Raw genomic sequence first — 19,395 nt, 5'->3', positions numbered from 1 at the left:
TAGATTCATGGTTGCTTAGGGCTAGCGGGGTGGTGAGGGAATGACAGCTAAGGGGTATGAGGTTTCTTTTGGAGTGATGAAAATTTCCTGGAATGCGATAATAGAGATGTGTGCATAACTCTGTGAATATACTGAAAACCACTAAACTGTATATCCTAAAGTAGTGATGGTATGTGAGTTATATATCATAAAGGTGTTAATTAAAAAATCGTACCCATTCATTTAGGGGGCTTCCCAAGTGGGGGCCAAATTCAGACGTAAATTGAAGAAAGTAGGGAAAACCACTAGACCATTCAGGTATGACCTAAATCAAATCCCTTATGATTATACAGTGGAAGTGAGAAATAGATTTAAGGGACTAAATCTGATAGATAGAGTGCCTGATGAACTATGGAATGAGGTTCATGACATTGTACAGGAGACAGGGATCAAGACCATCCCCATGGAAAAGAAATGCAAAAAAGCAAAATGGCTGTTTGGGGAGGCCTTACAAATAGCTGTGAAAAGAAGAGAAGCGAAAAGGAAAGATATAAGCATCTGAATGCAGAGTTCCAAAGAATAGCAAGGAGAGATAAGAAAGGCTTCCTCAGCGATCAATGCAAAGAAATAGAGGAAAACAACAGAATGGGAAACACTAGAGATCTCATCAAGAAAATTAGACATACCAAGGGGACATCTCATGCAAAGATGGGCTCAATAAAGGACAGAAATGGTATGGACCTAACAGAAGCAGAAGATATTAAGAAGAGGTGGCAAGAATACACAGAAGAACTGTACAAAAAAGATCTTCACAACCCTGATAATCACAATGGTGTTGTCACTCACCTAGAGCCAGACATCCTGGAATGTGAAGTCAAGTGGGCCTTAGAAAGCATCACTACGAACAAAGCTAGTGGAGGTGATGGAATTCCAGTTGAGCTATTTCAAATCCTGAAAGATGATGCTGTGAAAGTGCTGCACTCAACATGCCAGCAAATTTGGCAAACTCAGCAGTGGCCACAGGACTGGAAAAGGGCAGTTTTCATTCCAATCCCAAAGAAAGGCAATGCCAAAGAATGCTCAAACTACCACACAATTGCATTTATCTCACATGCTAGTAAAGTAATGCTCAAAATTCTCCAAGCCTGGCTTCAGCAATATGTGAACCGTGAACTTCCTGATGTTCAAGCTGGGTTTAGAAAAGGCAGAGGAACCAGAGATCAAATTGCCAACATCCGCTGGATCATGGAAAAAGCAAGAGAATTCCAGAAAAACATCTATTTCTGCTTTATTGACTATGCCAAAGCCTTTGACTGTGTGGATCACAATAAACTGTGGAAAATTCTGAAAGAGATGGGAATACCAGACTACCTGACCTGCCTCTTGAGAAACCTGTATGCAGGTCAGGAAGCAACAGTTAGAACTGGACATGGAACAACAGACTGGTTCCAAATAGGAAAAGGAGTACGTCAGGGCTATATATTGTCACCCTGCTTATTTAACTTATATGCAGAGTACATCATGAGAAACGCTGGACTGGAAGAAACATAGGCTGGAATCAAGATTGCCAGGAGAAATATCAATAACCTCAGATATGCAGATGACACCACCTTTATGGCAGAAAGTGAAGAGGAACTAAAAAGCCTCTTGATGAAAGTGAAAGTGAAAAAGTTGGCTTAAAGCTCAACATTCAGAAAATGAAGATCATGGCATCTGGTCCCATCACTTCATGAGAAATAAATGGGGAAACAGTGGAAACAGTGTCAGATTTTATTTTTCTGGGCTCCAAAATCACTGCAGATGGTGACTGCAGCCATGAAATTAAAAGACGCTTACTCCTTGGAAGGAAACTTATGACCAACCTAGATAGCATATTCAAAAGCAGAGACATTACTTTGCCAACAAGGTCTGTCTAGTTAAGGCTATGGTTTTTCCTGTGGTCATGTATGGATGTGAGAGTTGGACTGTGAAGAAGGCTGAGCACCAAAGAATTGATGCTTTTGAACTGTGGTGTTGGAGAAGACTCTTGAGAGTCCCTTGGACTGCACGGAGATCCAACCAGTCCATTCTGAAGGCGATCAGCCCTGGGATTTCTTTGGAAAGAATGATGCTAAAGCTGAAACTCCAGTACTTTGGCCACCTCATGCGAAGAGTTGACTCACTGGAAAAGACTCTGATGCTGGGAGGGATTGGGGGCAGGAGGAGAAGGGGATGACAGAGGATGAGATGGCTGGATGGCATCGCTGACTCGATGGATGTGAGTCTGAGTGAACTCCGGGAGTTGGTGATGGACAGGGAGGTCTGGCGTGCTGTGATTCATGGGATCGCAAAGAGTTGGACACGATTGAGCGACTGAACTGAACTGAACAAGTGGGCTAGTAGTAAAGAGGCAGGAGGCACAAGAGACTCGGGTTCAATCCGTGGGTTGGGAAGATGCCATGGAGAAGGAAATAGGAACTTGCTCCAGTTTTCTTGCCTGAAAATCCCTGACAGAGGAGCCTAGTGGACTACAGTCCATGGGATCACAAAAAAAGTCAGACTGAGTACACATGCACACACACGCATGCGCGCGTGCGCACGCACACACACACACACACACACACACACACACACACACACACACACATCTATTCATTTAGTGAAACGTTACTGAGCATCCATTCACTACACAGTCCCAGGTACCACAGCACACAGATAAGATCCTTGAATAGCTTAAAGGTGCCACATTGCTTAGTGAAAGAATGCTGAGTCACTTCTGAGATTTTATTCTTCCCAATGTCACTGAACTTACCTGGCCCCTAAGTGCCATTTTCCCCATCATTAACCAAGCAGGAGGCAGAGGAGGAGGGAAGTTTTCTTCCTCTTGAATAGCGAATGCAAACCTCAGGTCCTACCAGGGAGCCAGGGACAAGAAAGCTTACCGGGAAGAGATTAAACACACAAGAGACTTGGTTCCTGATCAACCAGTCCATCTTCCTGGAGGGCACCCTTTGTGTCACACAAATGATGTCTGGCTCCCTCAAAGATGTACACATTTTTTACCGTGAGCTTGGTCAGGGGGACAGGAAAATGGAAAGAGCACGAGACTAGGGCTCTGTAAGCACAGAATTTTTTTTTTTAAATCCCAACTCCATTACTTACTAGTTTACAGACTTAGACAGGTCATTAAAGCCTCCCTGAGCTTATTTCCCCACCTATAATATGGGAATGCAAACACTTGCCTAGAGTATCTCAAAAAGATAACAGACCAAGAACACTTTACAAACTCCATATCATAGGGCAGAAATACAAAGGAGCGCCATCATTATGGCACTCTTATCTTGGCACTAAAACCTCCATCCCTCTCTATTAGTTGTGTTCTCTCCTACTTTAAAAACCGACTTCTTCTCTTGGCCCTGATCTTTCCTTTAATCCTGTCACACACCTCCCCTGCTGCCTCTACCACAGCGGACTCTAGGTGTACACCAAACTCTGACTGGAAAACAACCTAGTCCTACCTGGAAAAAAGGGGCTCAAAGGCCTGTGAATGGAGACCAATGGGCTACATTGGTTCCTCTTCTTTCTGACTAAATTTCATAGAAGAACTGACCAGACTATATCACCCTTTCCTCACCTCCTCTTTCCTCTTAAGCTCATTCCAAACTGGCTCCTCCCCCATTTCCAAGGCCATTAAAGCCTCCTAGTTACTAAATCCAGACACTTCTCTATCCTCTCCACCCTTTGCCCCCTGGGAGCACTTGCTGCCGTTGGCCACTCCCCCGCCCATTTCTGAGATTCCACACTGCCCTAGCTGCTGTTCTCCTGCTGCTCCCTACCAGTCTCTTGTGTGGGATCCTCTTCCTCTGCCTCTCTTTTGAAGCAGTGCCCCTCAGGGTTCTGACAAGGCTCTCCTCTCACTCTACACCCTGTCCCTGGACAACCTCCCACTTCCACTATTCTGTCCAGATACTGATGACCACAGCCCCGCACACGTTCCTTAACTCCAGGCCTGTGTAGCCAGCTGCTGGCCTGCTTAACGCCTTCCCTGTGATCACCCCCAGGCACTTCAAACTCATCATGCCCAAAAGAGACTCCTTCCCTCAATCACACTCTTCCTCTTGAGTTCCCCTTTTCACTGTAGAGTACCACCCAGGGACTTTTCCTTGTGGATCAGTGGTTAAGAACCCGCCTTCCAATGCAGGGACGCAGGCTCCACCCCTGGTTTCCTTGGTCTCAGAACTAAGAGCTCATGTGCCTTGAGGCAACTAAGCCTGCCAGCTACAACTCAAGAGTCCCTGGGCCAAAGATACTGCATGCTGCCACTAAGACCCTACTCAAACTGCAGAAAATGAATGAACAGTACCACCCAGCAGCCCAAGCCAAGAATATGATTGCCATCTGCGCCTCAACTCTCCTTCACAAAACCAACCACTTAGTCTTCATTTTTCTCCGTCTCCACTGTCACTTCCCTAGTAGATGCTACCTCACCTCCTGCCCACATTACTGCAGTGGGCTCCTAATTTGTCTTCCCTCTCTCTATTCTTTCAGTGTGAAGGTCCACACTGCAGTCGGGGTGATCTTGTTATTTTTTTAAAAGCTTATCTGACCATGTCACTCTCTACTTGTCTTGCAATGGTCCTGCACTCCCCTCAGGATAAAGTCCAAACCCCTAACAAGGAAGATTACATGGTTCCCAAGCCCTAACTCCCTGTCTACTCTCCTGTTTCATCTAATTAATTGTTCTAAAGTCTCAGTGCTTCCCTGGTGGCTCAGCAGGAAAGAATCCACCTGTAATGCAGGAGATCTGCATTCGATCTCTGGGTCAGAAAGATCCCCTGGAGGAGGAAATGACAATCCACTCCAGTATTCTTGCTTGGAGAATCCCATGGGCAGAGGAGCCTGGTGGGCTACAGTCCATGAGGTTGCAAAGAGGTGGACACCAATGAATGACTGAGACCGCCCACCGCCTCTCTTTAGACCACAGATGTTTTCAGCTCCTGCCACTCCAGGCCCTTCCTTGCCTTTTGTCTTCAGTACACGTTGTTCCCTCTGCCTGGACTTTCCCTCACTCAAGCCTGGCTCTCATTTTCAGGCCTCAATTAAAGGCCACTTCCTCCAGCATAGCTTCTTGATGGTCTCCCACGTGCCTCAACTGATATCAGCGAAGAGTTCAGGGTGGTATCATACAACTCCTGCTCCCTTATGCCTTCCCTACAAAACCACAGGTTCCCAGAGGGCAGGGTAAGCAGCTTATGCATGCTGAACCCTAGTGCCTTGAGGGGCACCAGCCAGTGAAGACTTCTTAAATGGACCAATGCTGCTATTTGAGGGATAGCACGAGTATTCCTAAACCTCAGACCCTGTTCCTGTGAACACACTGAAGTCCTAGTGGCTTTTTGCCCCCATCCCTAGGGCCCTGAGGAGAAAAGGGTCTGCGGTTCTAGCCTCATACAAGGTCCCATTCACAAAGCTATTTACTACACTCTCTCCAGCCACCTCCCCCCAGAACAACAGTGGCCTTTCTCTGCAGCAGCAGTCTCTTGGAGGAAAGCTTCTGAGGGCTGTGCTCTGGGAAATGAATGGGGCCAGCCTGGGGCAGGCAGGACAATGGCAGGGCAGGCCAGTGCCGTCAGACCCCTGCAGGGAACAGCAGCTCTGAAATCAGGCAGCCAGTAGGGAAATCCCCTGAGAGCTGGGAGAAGCTGGAGGCAAACAACCTCAAGGCTGCTCTGCCCCTAAAAGAAATACCAAATGCCCAGGACCTCGTGCCCAATAAGAACATGGAATTCTCAGTCTCCATGCCTAGCAGCGATGTTTCGAGTTGAGTGTGTGCTGGTCGCTCAGTCATGTCCAACTCTTCAAGATCCCATGGACTGTAGCCCGCCAGGTTCCTCTGCCCATGGTTCTCCAGGCAAACATACTGGAATGGGTTGCCATTTCCCTTTTCAGGGGATCTTCCGGACCCAGAAATCCAACCCGAGTCTCCTGTGTCTCCTGCATTGGCAGACTGTTTTTTTTTTGGGACCACTGAGCCACCTGGGAAGCCATGTTTAGTACTGCTTTCTTGAAATCCCTTGGGTAGGCATGGAGGGAACTGGAAATGTCAAGAATGAACTACAGTTCAAGTCAGGTAACTGCAGGGAGGAATACATCTCATACAAAGAGAACTCTACTGGGCACTAGAAGACAATCTAGAAAAATGAAAAAATGAAGAGACACTGCTTCTGAATCCCAAGAAACAGGACAGGACACAATACCCAACATAAATCATGCAAAGAATGGAAAAGCACCCAATATTTATTTATAATAGTAGATCATATGCTAGTGATTCTGCTAGAACTTGACAAAGTATTTTATAGCAACATACGAAAGGTATAAGACGGACTTTAATGGTGGAATCCACTTGCCAAGGCAGGGGGCAGGTTTTGTCCCTGCTCCATGAAGATTCCACGTGCCATGGGGCAACTAAGCCCAGGCACTGCAACTACTGGCTGTGTGGCCTAGAGCAAGTGCGTTGCAACAAGAGAAGCCCCTGCAAAGAGAAGACTGCTCTGCAGCTAGAGAGTAGCCCCTGCTCAGCACAATGAGGGAAAGTCCATGCGCAGCAATGAACACCAAGTGCAGCCAAAACTAATAAATAAATAACTTTTTAAAAAGGTAGGAAAAGTTGACTTGCTATATGGATGTGCAAAAGGAATAATATAAATGTACTGTAGAGTTTGATGATATTAACCAGAAAAGGCCTCCTTGAAGAAACTAAGATTAAGGAGAGTTGGGAAGAGAAAGATGCATATAAAGATGTGGAAAGAGTGATGGGGTCTAGGAAACAGGCTGGCCTACCCAAAGCGGGATCGGAGGGGATAGTAACAAGACCTACAATTAGTGAGATGCGGGCTGAATTGAGGAAAGCATGGATCCTAAGCTGGAGAGTTTGGGCTGGAAAGGAAAGACACTGAACAAAAGTTTACAGCACACACACAAAAAAAGGATCTCCTTGGGACAGAACCTTCCGCATCTGATTTTTAACTGGTATGTCTGGTGTTTGTTTTGTATGTTCCCAGAGCCATGCCTGTCAGTCCTGTTTAGAATCAGCAGAGGTCTCAGCACCTAAGCACAGGTCTTCTGGTGGCAACAGAGGAGAGTTCAGACCAATCTGGGGCCCTGCCAAACCAAATGCCTCAACAACACTAACCATATGTTTGGCACTATAGAATTCACCAAACGCTTTTACACAAATCGTCCTGATCTCACAGCTAGTTAGCGGCTGAGTTCGGGCTCACACAAAGCTCTCCCAGCTTCAAGTCCTGTCCTTTCTATAATCATGCTACTAGGGTGGTTTCTGCAGAGGTAGCCCCTGAGCCCTGGAGTTCAGTCTGCTGTGAGTGGGGTATGATTAATTAATCAGGATTTCAAATACATGTTAATCTCCTCAAATCATGACCCACTTCCTAAGGGAATCTCAGAGAACTCACTCCCTTCTCTCCCTTCCTTTAGAAGAACTCTTAAAACTATTTGGTAAATAGTAGCAAATGAAGCAACTGACAAACAACTAATCTCAAAAATATACAAGCAACTCCTACAGCTCAATTCCAGAAAAATAAATGACCCAATCAAAAAATGGGCCAAAGAACTAAATAGACATTTCTCCAAAGAAGACATACAGATGGCTAACAAACACATGAAAAGATGCTCAACATCACTCATTATCAGAGAAATGCAAATCAAAACCACTATGAGGTACCATTTCACACCAGTCAGAATGGCTGCGATCCAAAAGTCTACAAGCAATAAATGCTGGAGAGGGTGTGCAGAAAAGGGAACCCTCTTACACTGTTGGTGGGAATGCAAACTAGTACAGCCACTATGGAGAACAGTGTGGAGATTCCTTAAAAAACTGGAAATAGAACTGCCTTATGATCCAGCAATCCCACTGCTGGCCATACACACTGAGGAAACCAGAAGGGAAAGAGACACGTGTACCCCAATGTTCATCGCAGCACTGTTTATAATAGCCAGGACATGGAAGCAACCTAGATGTCCATCAGCAGATAAATGGATAAGAAAGCAGTGGTACATATACATAATGGAGTATTACTCAGCCATTAAAAAGAATACATTTGAATCAGTTCTAATGAGGTGGATGAAACTGGAGCCTATTATACAGAGTGAAGTAAGCCAGAAAGAAAAACACCAATATAGTATACTAACGCATATATATGGAATTTAGAAAGATGGTAACAATAACCCTGTGTACGAGACAGCAAAAGAGACACTGATGTATAGAACAGTCTTGTGGACTCTGTGGGAGAGGGAGAGGGTGAGACGATTTGGGAGAATGGCATTGAAACGTGTAAAATATCATGTATGAAACGAGTTGCCAGTCCAGGTTCGATGCACGATACTGGATGCTTGGGGCTGGTGCACTGGGACGACCCAGAGGGATGGTATGGGGAGGGAGGAGGGAGGAAGGTTCAGGATGCTGAACACATGTATACCTGTGGCGGATTCATTTTGATATTTGGCAAAACTAATACAATTTTGTAAAGTTTAAAAAAAAAACACCACAAAAACTATTTGGTAAATAAATAAATAATACTATTTGGTAGAAACAGCCTAACCTAAAGGCCTTAGCAAGATAAGTATCATTTGATATGCTGTGTTCAGTGAATTGCTGGGTACCCATGGGAGGTGGAATGACTTTTAATGATGGTCTTACTCTCTTGAGCAATAGCACTACCCTTCTGGTCAGCCAGTCTCCAAAACTTTGGAACCAAATCTGATTCAGCCTTAACAACCAGACCTTGTTGATTTTCCTTCCAAAATGTCTTTCAAATCCTGCCCTTCTTCTTTGCTCTCACATTATCTTTTGCTGTCTTCTCATTTACATAGTATCAGAATTCTTTTTTTAAACATTCTTTTTATCACCATATATTACACAAACCTCAGGGGTTCTCATTTCCTACCACATCAGTCTGAATATCTTTATCCCCACACCACCCTCCCACCATACTCGCCCTGACAACCTAATTTCTCTCTGCTCTACGAAGACCAATACTCTTACCATCCTGAGGCCACCTTCTTGCTTGATTCTACACCAGAACTTGGCTTTTGCTGTTCCCTTTGTCTGAAATGGCCTCCTCTCTTTCTTTGACTTAAATAATATCTAACTACCCCCGCCCTGGCTATTCTCATTAGCACCAATTTCTTCCTTGTCTCTAAATGTACCTTTTTGGTATATATCAAGATTCAGCAATGATGTACTATCTTTTTATTGTTTCATGTTGCTTCATTAATTACATTTCCCAACAAGAATGTAAGCTCCACATTCTTGCAAATTATCTACCAGAACACTAAGCACTGAGCTGAGCATGGAGCTATTTGATAACTGTCTGCCATCCAATGGACTGACTGCAAGCGCCTCTGATCACAGGTCAGCATCTGGAAGGCTGGCAGATTGGTCCTGTTTCCTCCATGATTTGATGCCAGGCCACGACTGGTGACTACAGATCTCACTGCACCATTTTATGGTAGCTTTAAATACTGGAGGAGAAAGTGCTGAAAATCAAGACTGAATGGAGTCACTTCACTCTGCACTTCTTGAAGCTCCCTTCGCACACAGCCACGTCTTAGTTTGCTATCCTTTAGAAAGAGGAGAATCTTGAAGAAGTCGTTAAAGATGACAGAGGGATACGAGGGACTTTAGGGCCTGTGCTGAAATCAGAAGTACAAGGCAGGAAGATGGGCTTAAATTATAGCAAAGGAGGAAATTCCCTGGTGGTCCAGTGGTTAGGACTTGGTGCTTTTACTGTCAGGGCTGGGTTCAACACCCGGTCAGGGAACTAATATCCTGCAAGCCATGCAGCGCAGCCAAAAAAAAAAAAATGTACCGAAGGAAAATTTGGTAATCAAAAGAATGCTCAACTATTCAACTCATGGGACCACAGGAGATCAGTGAAAATGGGAGCCCCTCAACCTTCTGAACCACCTCAAGAGATGGCCTATTTGGAGTCAAGAGTAAAGAAGAGGATCCCTTAAGACTTAAGACTTCTGTGATTTTCCCCTCAACTCTGTTCATTTGCTCTAGGGCCACAAATCCAGGTGTTTTTCCAGGCCTTGAAAATGTCTTCCAAATCCGACTCCAAATTTGTTGGGAGCCACAGATTTCCTGGCCCCTCCTTACACTTCTACATCACTGTACTTCTTCCATTTCCCCTCCCATTTCATCAGACCACTCTGTTCTCTGGGTTTTTTTTTTTTTTCTCCAAACTTTCATTTTTCACTGGTTTTCAGGAAGGCAGATAGGGTTCCTGAAAAAGTCCTGGCTCACTGAAAGAAAGGGCACAGGCATTATGTTTTCAGAAGCTCAAAGAACATAACAGCTAGAAGGAATCAAATCTGAGAGGCTGGCTACCCTAATTTACTCATCTATTTACTCAGATGCTGGTGGGGAGGGTCTTCCCTCAGAACTCCACGTCTCCTTTCACAAGGGATCTAACACAACTTTTCAGAGTAATGAATACTTTTTTCTCTTGAAACCAGAATCTGCAACTTTCTGCAGTCCTGCTTCCCTCCATGGGGCAAAGGAGTGACCTTGGAGGCCAGGAGCAGGTCTCCACTTGAGTCTTTTCCCAAGGACAGTAACTGAGAAAAGAAGAATGCACAGTCCATGGTGAAACGGGTTTCCAAGCCACAGGATAAATCTTGAAATTAAGTTTTAAAAGTAATAAACCAGTAAAATGGATTTTTAAAAGTAGTGCCACTATGAAGATGTGAAGCAGATATAGATTAAAACCAGTCCTTAGGTTTCATGGAACTTCAGCGTTAACAAAGCCCTTTCACATACAGTGGAGGCCCAGATCTTTAAAGCAGTAAGGGACACTATCCAAAAGTTTCCAAACTCTATTCCATGGAGGTTACAAGCTTCCAGAACTCCTTTGTCTTTGTACCAATTTGGGGACTAGCCACGTGACCTTCACAGAATCATTTTTATTTCTGACGAACTCACTGTCATTAAACTTTTCACATTTTTTGGTCTACTCTGCTAAATACAATCAAAGGGACTCTGACAGTACTTTGACTATTAAAAAAAAAAGCTAAATGAATTTGTTCATCAAAGGGTGCTCTTTCAGAAATGTTTCTGAGTACGTGAAGGTAAGCTTAGACTGCTCCTGTTCATAATGGTGATTAATCACCAAATGTTTCATGTGCAAATCCATTGCCATCTCTAATCTCACGCCTGGAGAGCACCAGGGTACATTTTGGAGAAGACTCAGCATTTCAGGGGACTTATTATTTGGAGCTCTGGATCCCTGTCATTGTTCTGGGAATGAAGTCACTCGGTCGTGTCTGACTCTTTGCAACCCCATGGACTGTAGCCTACCAGGCTCCTCTGTCCACGGGATTTTCCAGGCAAGAGTACTGGAGTGGGTTGCCATTTCCTTCTCCTGGGGATCTTCCTGACCCAAGGATCGAACCCAGGTCTCCCGCATTGCAGGCAGACGCTTTACCGTCTGAGCCACCAGGGAAGCTATTGTTCTGGGAGGCCAACACCTAAACTAGGTAGAAACTCAGCTGTACGTCTTGTTTCCAGGGCTCAACAAGAACCTGAAGTGGGAGCAGGGAGCCCGAGGTGGGAAGGGTTTTCCCCCACCTCCTCCTCAGCCTAGGCCACCAGCTTTTCTTCTCTACAAACATTCCTCAGCCTGAAGCTTCTTTCTCCCTCCTCCACCTCCTTCCCCCTCCTCCATACACCTCACTCCAGATTTTGCCTCCTCTGGGGGGAAAAAAAAAAAAAAAAGGCTACATGCTGGGGAAAAGTTACATTTAATCTCAGATCCCTGATAAGGAACAGTTGCTTGGGTCTCGGTTTATTCTGAATTAGGAAAGTCATATGCTTCTAAAACAAGGAACAGCCAGAGATCATAAAACAAATCCTTTCTATCCCCATCTAAGGAAGCCAAGGTAGCTCAAGTCTCTCCCATTCATCAAAATTCCTGGGAAGGAGATTCAATAACCTTCCCCTTCTCATATTCTACTATCATCACCCAACCCTGACCATTGGAAAAGTATGCCTTCTTTCTAACCTCATGTACTTCTGCAACAAAAAAGCCTGTTCACTCTGGTTAAATTCTTCAAAACAATGGAAAGATCTTTCAGTCACTCCTAATTTGTTTTGGGCCAGTTCAGAAAGTCGTGCCCAAAGCTAAATCAAATCCCTGAGTTTACCATCTAAAATTTCTAGAGCTTTACAGTTTAGAAAGCAATGTGAAATATTACCTGATTTGATTTGCTCCTTTCAACAGCACCATGAGAAAGATGCAATAAATACTATAATCCTCAAATGACAAACTATGTGAAAATGTTTGTGACTGGAAAGCATTTCATATAAATGAGGAAACCAAAGGAGGCATGTGATTTGCCCAAGGTCATACAGTTAAGGGGAATGCCAAGGCTCAAACCAAGAACTCGGCTTAAATCTAGTACTTCTCCATCTGCTCTAGTCCTCACATGAGCTAACTGTCTCTGCACAGAGAAAAGCTGTTTTATGGATGCAAACTCCTAACCCATCTGGCCATCTCAAAAACATTTGCCATGGAGAACTAGGGAAATGGATATACATGGCATAGCAAAACTCATTATCATTCCTATAAAAATAATTCACTATTATTATCTCTGCTTGCAATATCAAACACATTTTTAGCAACTTTTGAGGAGAACACACTAATGGGCAATAAATTGTCCACGGGCAAAAACGGAAAGGGACATGAACAGCTACAATTCAGCCCATCTTTCAGTAACACCTGATTAACACTGCAAGATCAAGATTAGCTGCGAATATTTCATGTTTCTTTGGACCAGGAGTCACTCCCCAAGAGGGGATTAAAGTCTCTCCACAGCCTTCTATTCCTTGAGCCACTATCTCTCTTCATAGACGTGGTTCTCCATCAGGTTGCTTATGTCCTAGAAAATACACATCATCAAGGAAGCCTTCTCTAATTGACCTTACTTTGACTACATTTGAAATTAACACACGAACCTCAAAAAATCTGAAATGGATGAACTTATACGTGCCGACATATTCATTCATTCCAATATTCGTTCATGTCAAGTATTTGGTGAGCATTCATCCAATAGAAGGCACTTAGCCAGGCATGCAGGGATACACCTGAGCAAAGAAAACCCAATTCTTGCCTTTACAGAGTTTATAGGAGAGTGTTGTTTTTATATCTCTCATACCTTTCTTAGTTTCTCAAGTTAGACTGCATGCTCTCTGTAAGCAAGAACCACACACTTAAATTTTCTCAAACACTGTTGGAGCGCAGTACCTTACACTAGGCTCCCTACACAGCAAATCGGAAAACTAAAAGAGAGTCCCTGCCTCAACAGTCTGAAATCCTCCCACTCAATCTTTCCAGTACAGTATAAAATTGTGTAACACTGTGAAATATTTAAAATCCACAGGGGTATCGAACCTGAGATGTCAAAAGATCCAACAGAACGAACCTACTGCTAAAGGGGTAAAGATCCAGTGCAGCTGGAAACACCTTGAAGGGGACTCAAGCCCCAGAACTGACCCGCTGATGAGGAAGAGAACTGGGGTGGGAGTGGAAGTGAAGAACGCTCTCAACCTGCAGAGCTGCACTATCCCAAGTGCAAGGGGGTACCAAAAAGCACCATACTCTATTGCCAGAAAGAATAAAACTGCCCACTCCCATTTCACAGGACTAGCAGACAAATCTCTTGGGCTGGCCAAAAAGTTCTTTTGGGTTTATAAGACTATAAGGAAAAACTGGAATGACCTTTTTGGCCAACCCAATACTTAGGGTGGGATAACAGTAAGAGCCTCCGGTTTAGAAGGCTTGCATCTGAGTCCAGCTTCTGCCACTAGTCAGGGAAGATGGCACTGGGCTAGCCAGGTATCCTCTCTGAGCCTCAACCACCCCTTCTGTAAAATGGAAACGAAAACCTCTGTCTTGTCTGCCTCACGGAAATACTGGGAGGTTCAAATAGATACATTCCTATGAAAGCACTCAGAAAAACCATGCTATACATACCCTGAGAAGACTGTGAGGGTGTCCAAACTCCCAGAGGAGCATCTCACTCCAGCCCAGGAACCTTCATTAACTCCATCTTTCACCCTCAACACCTGGGTTTCTACCTTCTCACAACTCTGAATTCAGAGGAACAGTTCATCCCCAACCTCAAAAAGGCAAGTGTGTTAATTCTCAAATTCCAAGAGGGTAAAAGAGAAGGGCAGTCATGTAACCATTTCAACTCCCTGCCTTGACAAGAGTCAAACTAAATAGAAGCCACAAAAAGGGGAAGAGATGGAGGTTTAAGCAGTCACGTACACTATCTGTCCTTTGTGGCTGTCTGCCTTCTCTTCACTGCCAAGTCAGGTCCCCGTCTAGGGACTGCTGAACTAATCTAAACGGGGCTCAGAGGCAATACAGAGATTAGTGTTTGGGAGAGAGAGAGATTATATGCATTTCAGGCCACATTCCACTGCCAAAAAGAAATTATCAGCATGGATAATCAAAGGTTAACTGGACACGGAGAAAACAACTCATTGCTCCTTTGCAAATATTCTTCCCTATCTCTCCAGTAATTCCCACCCCACCCCCAGGCCCAGTCCTTTCATCTGCTCGCTCAGTCCTCCAACCACCCATCCATCCAGTTAGGATATGTGCAGCACCCACAAAACTATCCTCTCTCTAGGTTCTCTAAGGGTTGAAGAGAAGGGGAGGAAAGGAAAAGGCAGACACCTTTCGAAGTTGTAAAATGTAGTGTACTGATGAGGAGGCTGGGCAAACTCTGGGGGTGGGGAGGCGGGTAGGGGGTATGGGACATCCTGTGCTCAGACTCTAAGGGCCAGTGCCTCTGCATATCAGGCCTAAGAGCCCAAAACAAATCCTTCCGGCTCTAGGCAGAGGGAAGGCCCATTTTGCAGAGTCAAGCTTATTAAAAACGGCTTGGCAGATTAAACCTAGAGCATTAGCTGGTTGGCCGATTTCAATTTAAACCCCAAGCTTGGAGAAGAAATTCTAGGGTTGACCTATGCCATTCTGCAGGCCATTATCAGCCACTGGTAAAATCCAGACCTGTATGGGTGCAAAGTATGTTTCTGTCCCATCATTCAGGCCAAGAACATCCTCCTCATTCTAGAAATGGGATCCACCCCATCACCAAGCCCCACCATTCCACAACAACCAGCCGGTGGAGGCCCACGCCCCTGCCAGGGCCCTTCCCCCCGCAGTTCCAACACCTAAAGCCAGTCCCAATCACCCTAGGGGTCTCACGTGACCAGGCTTGTGCCCGCCTCCCACCCCTAAGCTGGCAAGTTAGGGACTCAAATTCAGCCTCTGGCCTGGCAAAAGTCAAAGGCGGCTAGAAAGCTTTTCCCCCTCTTTCCCCACTCCTTGCGTCACTGTCTACTGCTTGCATTTAAAAAAACACTGATTAAGGAGATTACGTTTTGAACATGGACACACACAGAGGGAACATAAACACACATGTCCAGACAGTCCCCAGGGACCCCACCAATACCCACAGCCCACTCAGACCCTTATTTTACAATCTTTTATCAAAATGCAACACCTTCTTTCTCAGTCTTTCCTTAAGTAAGTGTTGAAAAACCACATTATTAGCAAACTTACCTGTCTATACTCTGGGGTAACCTTACACTCATGGTTTCTCGGTGTCTCCACGGTTTCAGAATCCTGTAGTTGTGATGTCTTGATCAGGATTGAATCGCTCACAATTTTTAAAGAGGTGAGAGGAGGGCCTCCCAACTTGAAGACAATCCTTTTTCCTCCAGCTCTCAGGACCCGGGTGACTGAAGCTCCATTCTACTTCTACCAGTTAACATGGTCTCCTTTCTTAGCCCCCCTTTCCCCTCCCCCCTTAAAAAAAAAAAAAAAAAAAAAAAAAAAGAAAGAAAAAGAGAAAAACTATGACCTTCTTAGAAACCAAAAACCCAACCACAAATCTCTTCAAGGTTAGCGCTGTGGGCTTTAAAAAAAAAAAAAAAAAATCACAGAAAGAATGTGCCTTCAAAATATCAATCTTAACTGCAAAATATAGATTAAAAACATCCTTTTAATCCAGTTTTCCCAGCTGTCCTTACGTTGGCAAGAGCCTCAAGCTCCAAAGGGGAAAAAAATAATTCTCTGGTCTCCAATGCTTAAAACGACAACAACAGATATACTGAGGGACCAAAAAAAAAAAAAAAAGATGAAAAAATCCAAACTGACACCTGGAAAAAAATCTTCCAGCTGATTTGCACAGTAAAAAAATAAATAAAACCATACAATAGTATGTACACAACAGCACTCCTTACAAGTCCAGTGCAACCCTGGGAAATCGAAATTATAAATTTCCTTAAAAAAAAAAAAAGCCTTTAGATGAAAAGGTTCTGAAATTTTAAAATGAGCCAATCGCACCAAAAAAAAAAAAAAAAAAAAAAAACAAACACCTGAATGCAATGCTTTTTACCTTTAAAATGGTAGCAATACCACAAACCAGAGAAAAATCTCTGAAAATATTCTCCTCTTTTTTTCCTTTAAACTTGCAGGTTTCTCCACCTACCCCAGCCTGATTCCCAGCCTAGGTTCGGCCTTTTTCTCAAAGACAATTTCCTGAGTTAGTTCTGTTTTGCTCCTCCACATCCAGGCTCCGAAATTTTCTCTTGCCTCAGCCTCCATGAAACGGAGCTTTCGCTTCTTCCCGTTTCCCCTGCTCTCCCTCTCGCCTGGCCAGGAAAACTGCCCCTTATTATTAATAGTTTGGATTATTATTGTGGATTTGAGTTCGGGGTGGGATATTCCTCCACACCAGCCTCCTGGACAATCCGATCGCCTGGCTTCTCTCGCTCGGCCTCTTTCCTCCCTTTCCGCCCCTCGCCTAACCTCGCAGGCAAGAGCCCACCGCGCCTGGCGCAGGACCGCCGGCGGCCTCCGGCTCCCGGCCCCGCTTGCCCGCTCGCCCCACACCCGACCGCCGCACTCCGGCCTCGGCAGCCGCGAGACTCCGCGCTCGGGCGCAGGCAGGAAAGGCGGCGGCGGCAGGCCGGCACCGGCGGGCGTCCGGCTCCCGGCGTCGCGGCCGCGCTCGCCTCCTTCCGGGCCCCTTCCCCCCGCGGCTCGCCGCTCGCTCGGGCGCAGGCCCGGCCGGCCGCCCCCTCCCCGAGCTGCCCTCCCTCCGCCTTCCCCGCGAGCCTTTCTCCTTCCCTCGCTCCGGCGGGGGCGGGGCCGCAGCCTGCCCCTCCTCCCAGCGCTGCCCGCCGGCCTTTCCCCCCAACTCACGCCGCGGCAGGGGGCGGGGGTGGGAAGCCGACCGCCCTTCCCTTCTTTGGGTGCTGCGGCCGCGGCTCCCGCCCCGCCGGCCTCTCTCCCGGTCTCCCTACGCGCCCTGCCCCGCCGCGACCCCTCGCCGCTGGTCCTCGGCCGGTCCCCTCCGCGGCCCCACAGTCGCCGGCCCTGCCCTTCGGTGCGGCCTAACCGATCCCGGGCTTAGCCGGATCCCCGGCTTTTCCCTGCCTGGCTCGCGGGCGACCCCGGCCCGGACCCCGAGAATCACAGCGCTCAGTCCCCGCCGCCGTCACCACTGCGGCCACCTACTCGCTGCTTTCCCTTGGGTGCTTTTCCCCTTTTTACTGCCCTGAGTTCTCAAGACCTGACCTTTGTTTTTTACCTCCCTTGCCACCCTGCTGCGGTGCCCGGCGCTCCTAGACCCCCTCCTCACGTGGACCAGTTTTTGCGTGCACGGTCGTCACCTCTGCTCCCCCCTCCCCGCCCCCCGCCACTGCTCACTTTACCTCCACCTCATTTCTCATTTTTCAAACATTTGTCGCGGCCTCCTGCCTGGGTGCCAGGAGCTCTCTAACAGTTTTTTCCCCGTTTCGATGGCCCTCCTCTCTTCTTAGACCCACTGAAGAAACCCTTCTGGTCTTGCCGCCCCAATTGTTTGAGCATCTTACTACCAGTCTGGGTAAAGTGTTTTTGAACTAGATGGAAAATCCTTTCAAGGACAGTTCTATTTTCATAACCTCCTCTCATAGAATCACAGTTTCTAAATCTTTCCAAGTAACATGACATTAGTCAGAAGGTCCCAAGCGTTATGATTAAAAATAATTAAGACCAAAAGGAAGCTTTTTAAGTGAACTTTGTCTTTGCGCCTGGGTGAATGCTATTGTAAAATACCCTGCGGGCGGTGGTGTGTTTGCTTGTGGTCTCTCCTTTCCACACCCCCTTGATTGTTCTGGGGTGAAATACATGTATATGTGTATTTACCCATACACATCCATAAAGAGGGAGCTGAGTGACCTCAGCACTCATCACTGTTAGAAGTGATGAGTTTGCAAATAGCAAGAGGAAAAAGAAACTAAAAACCTGAATTATACCAGATACAAGTTGGTATATAAAAGAAAGGCTTGCACCCCATCTCTACCAACCCATAAGCCAGAACCCCCAAAGACAGGTGTTCTGCCAGGAATCAGGCAACACAGTTCAAATTGCTACTGACCTTGTTTATTCCCTTCCTATACTACCTGCAAAAACAATGGTCCCAATTGTGTACACTTCCTCTGTAGTGATAGATCAGTGGTCACCAAACATTTTTCTTACCCTGCTTCTTTAATCTATGTAATATTTTTAAGCAATTATTTACATGTATTTTATTGTTGTTGTTTAGATCCTAAGTTGTGTCCAACTCTTTTGCAACCCATGGAATGTAGACCGCCAGGCTCCTCTGTCCATAGGATTTCCCAGGCAAGAAGCTGGAGTGAGTAGCCATTTCCTTCTCCAGGGGCTCTTCCCAATGCAGCGATTGAACCCACATTTCCTGATTGGCAGGCGGATTCTTTACCTCTGAGCCACCAGGAAGCTCGCATATATTTTATTACATACCTTATAAATCTTGCTCTGGAGTAGAAATATTGAAAGATTATTTAAAATAAAGATGAAGTACATTTTAAAATCATATTTTTAGTGAATGTTAATGACTGGAATGAATCATGACTGGAAAAGATACTTGTCAAAGAGGTAGACTCAAGCAGAAGTCCATTCTTGATTGCATTTATTAAATTATGATACTCATCTTCCAGTCCCATTCACCACGATGCAAAGACTTTTGATTGAAATTCAACTAGTAAATTTACAGCTTAAGTCAATCAATCCTTCTTGGATGATGGGAAGGTTTTACATTTTATATTTTAGCAAATGGGTTCAAACCCCCTTGAAAGTATCATTTAGATTTTTTTAAACAAATTAAAAATTTTGTTTCTTAGTTCAAGTGTGCAGACAAAAATTTTACTGATGAAACACACTCTTTTTGATAATTAAAAAAATAACAGGGACTTTCCTGCCAGTCCAGTGGTTAAGACTTCCAGCTTCCAATGCAGGGGATGTGGGTTTGATCCCTGGTTTGAGAACTAGGATC

General features: G+C 45.4%; 1 protein-coding gene across 10 annotated transcripts in view; it reads right to left on the bottom strand.

Annotated features, from left to right (window-relative positions):
- ARHGEF11 (Rho guanine nucleotide exchange factor 11) overlaps nt 1–15,865 on the bottom strand; it is a 117,841-nt gene extending 101,976 nt beyond the window's left edge. For 6 of the 10 annotated variants that reach the window (XM_044944193.2, XM_044944195.2, XM_044944198.2 and 3 more), the window contains exon 1: nt 15,615–15,864. In XM_044944193.2, coding sequence (XP_044800128.2) covers nt 15,615–15,646 — 32 coding nt within the window. In that variant the 5' untranslated portion in view covers nt 15,647–15,864. Of the gene's footprint in view, nt 1–15,614 lie in introns of all 10 variants that reach the window. The other 4 variants (XM_044944196.2, XM_044944199.2, XM_044944202.2 and 1 more) reach the window with 2 other exon arrangements.
- Between the last annotated feature and the right edge of the window lie 3,530 nt (nt 15,866–19,395).

Source organism: Bubalus bubalis, chromosome 6 (genome assembly GCF_019923935.1).
Source record: "Bubalus bubalis isolate 160015118507 breed Murrah chromosome 6, NDDB_SH_1, whole genome shotgun sequence".
In the NCBI taxonomy this organism is placed as follows: domain Eukaryota; kingdom Metazoa; phylum Chordata; class Mammalia; order Artiodactyla; family Bovidae; genus Bubalus; species Bubalus bubalis.
This window is presented reverse-complemented; position numbering and strand designations above follow the sequence as displayed.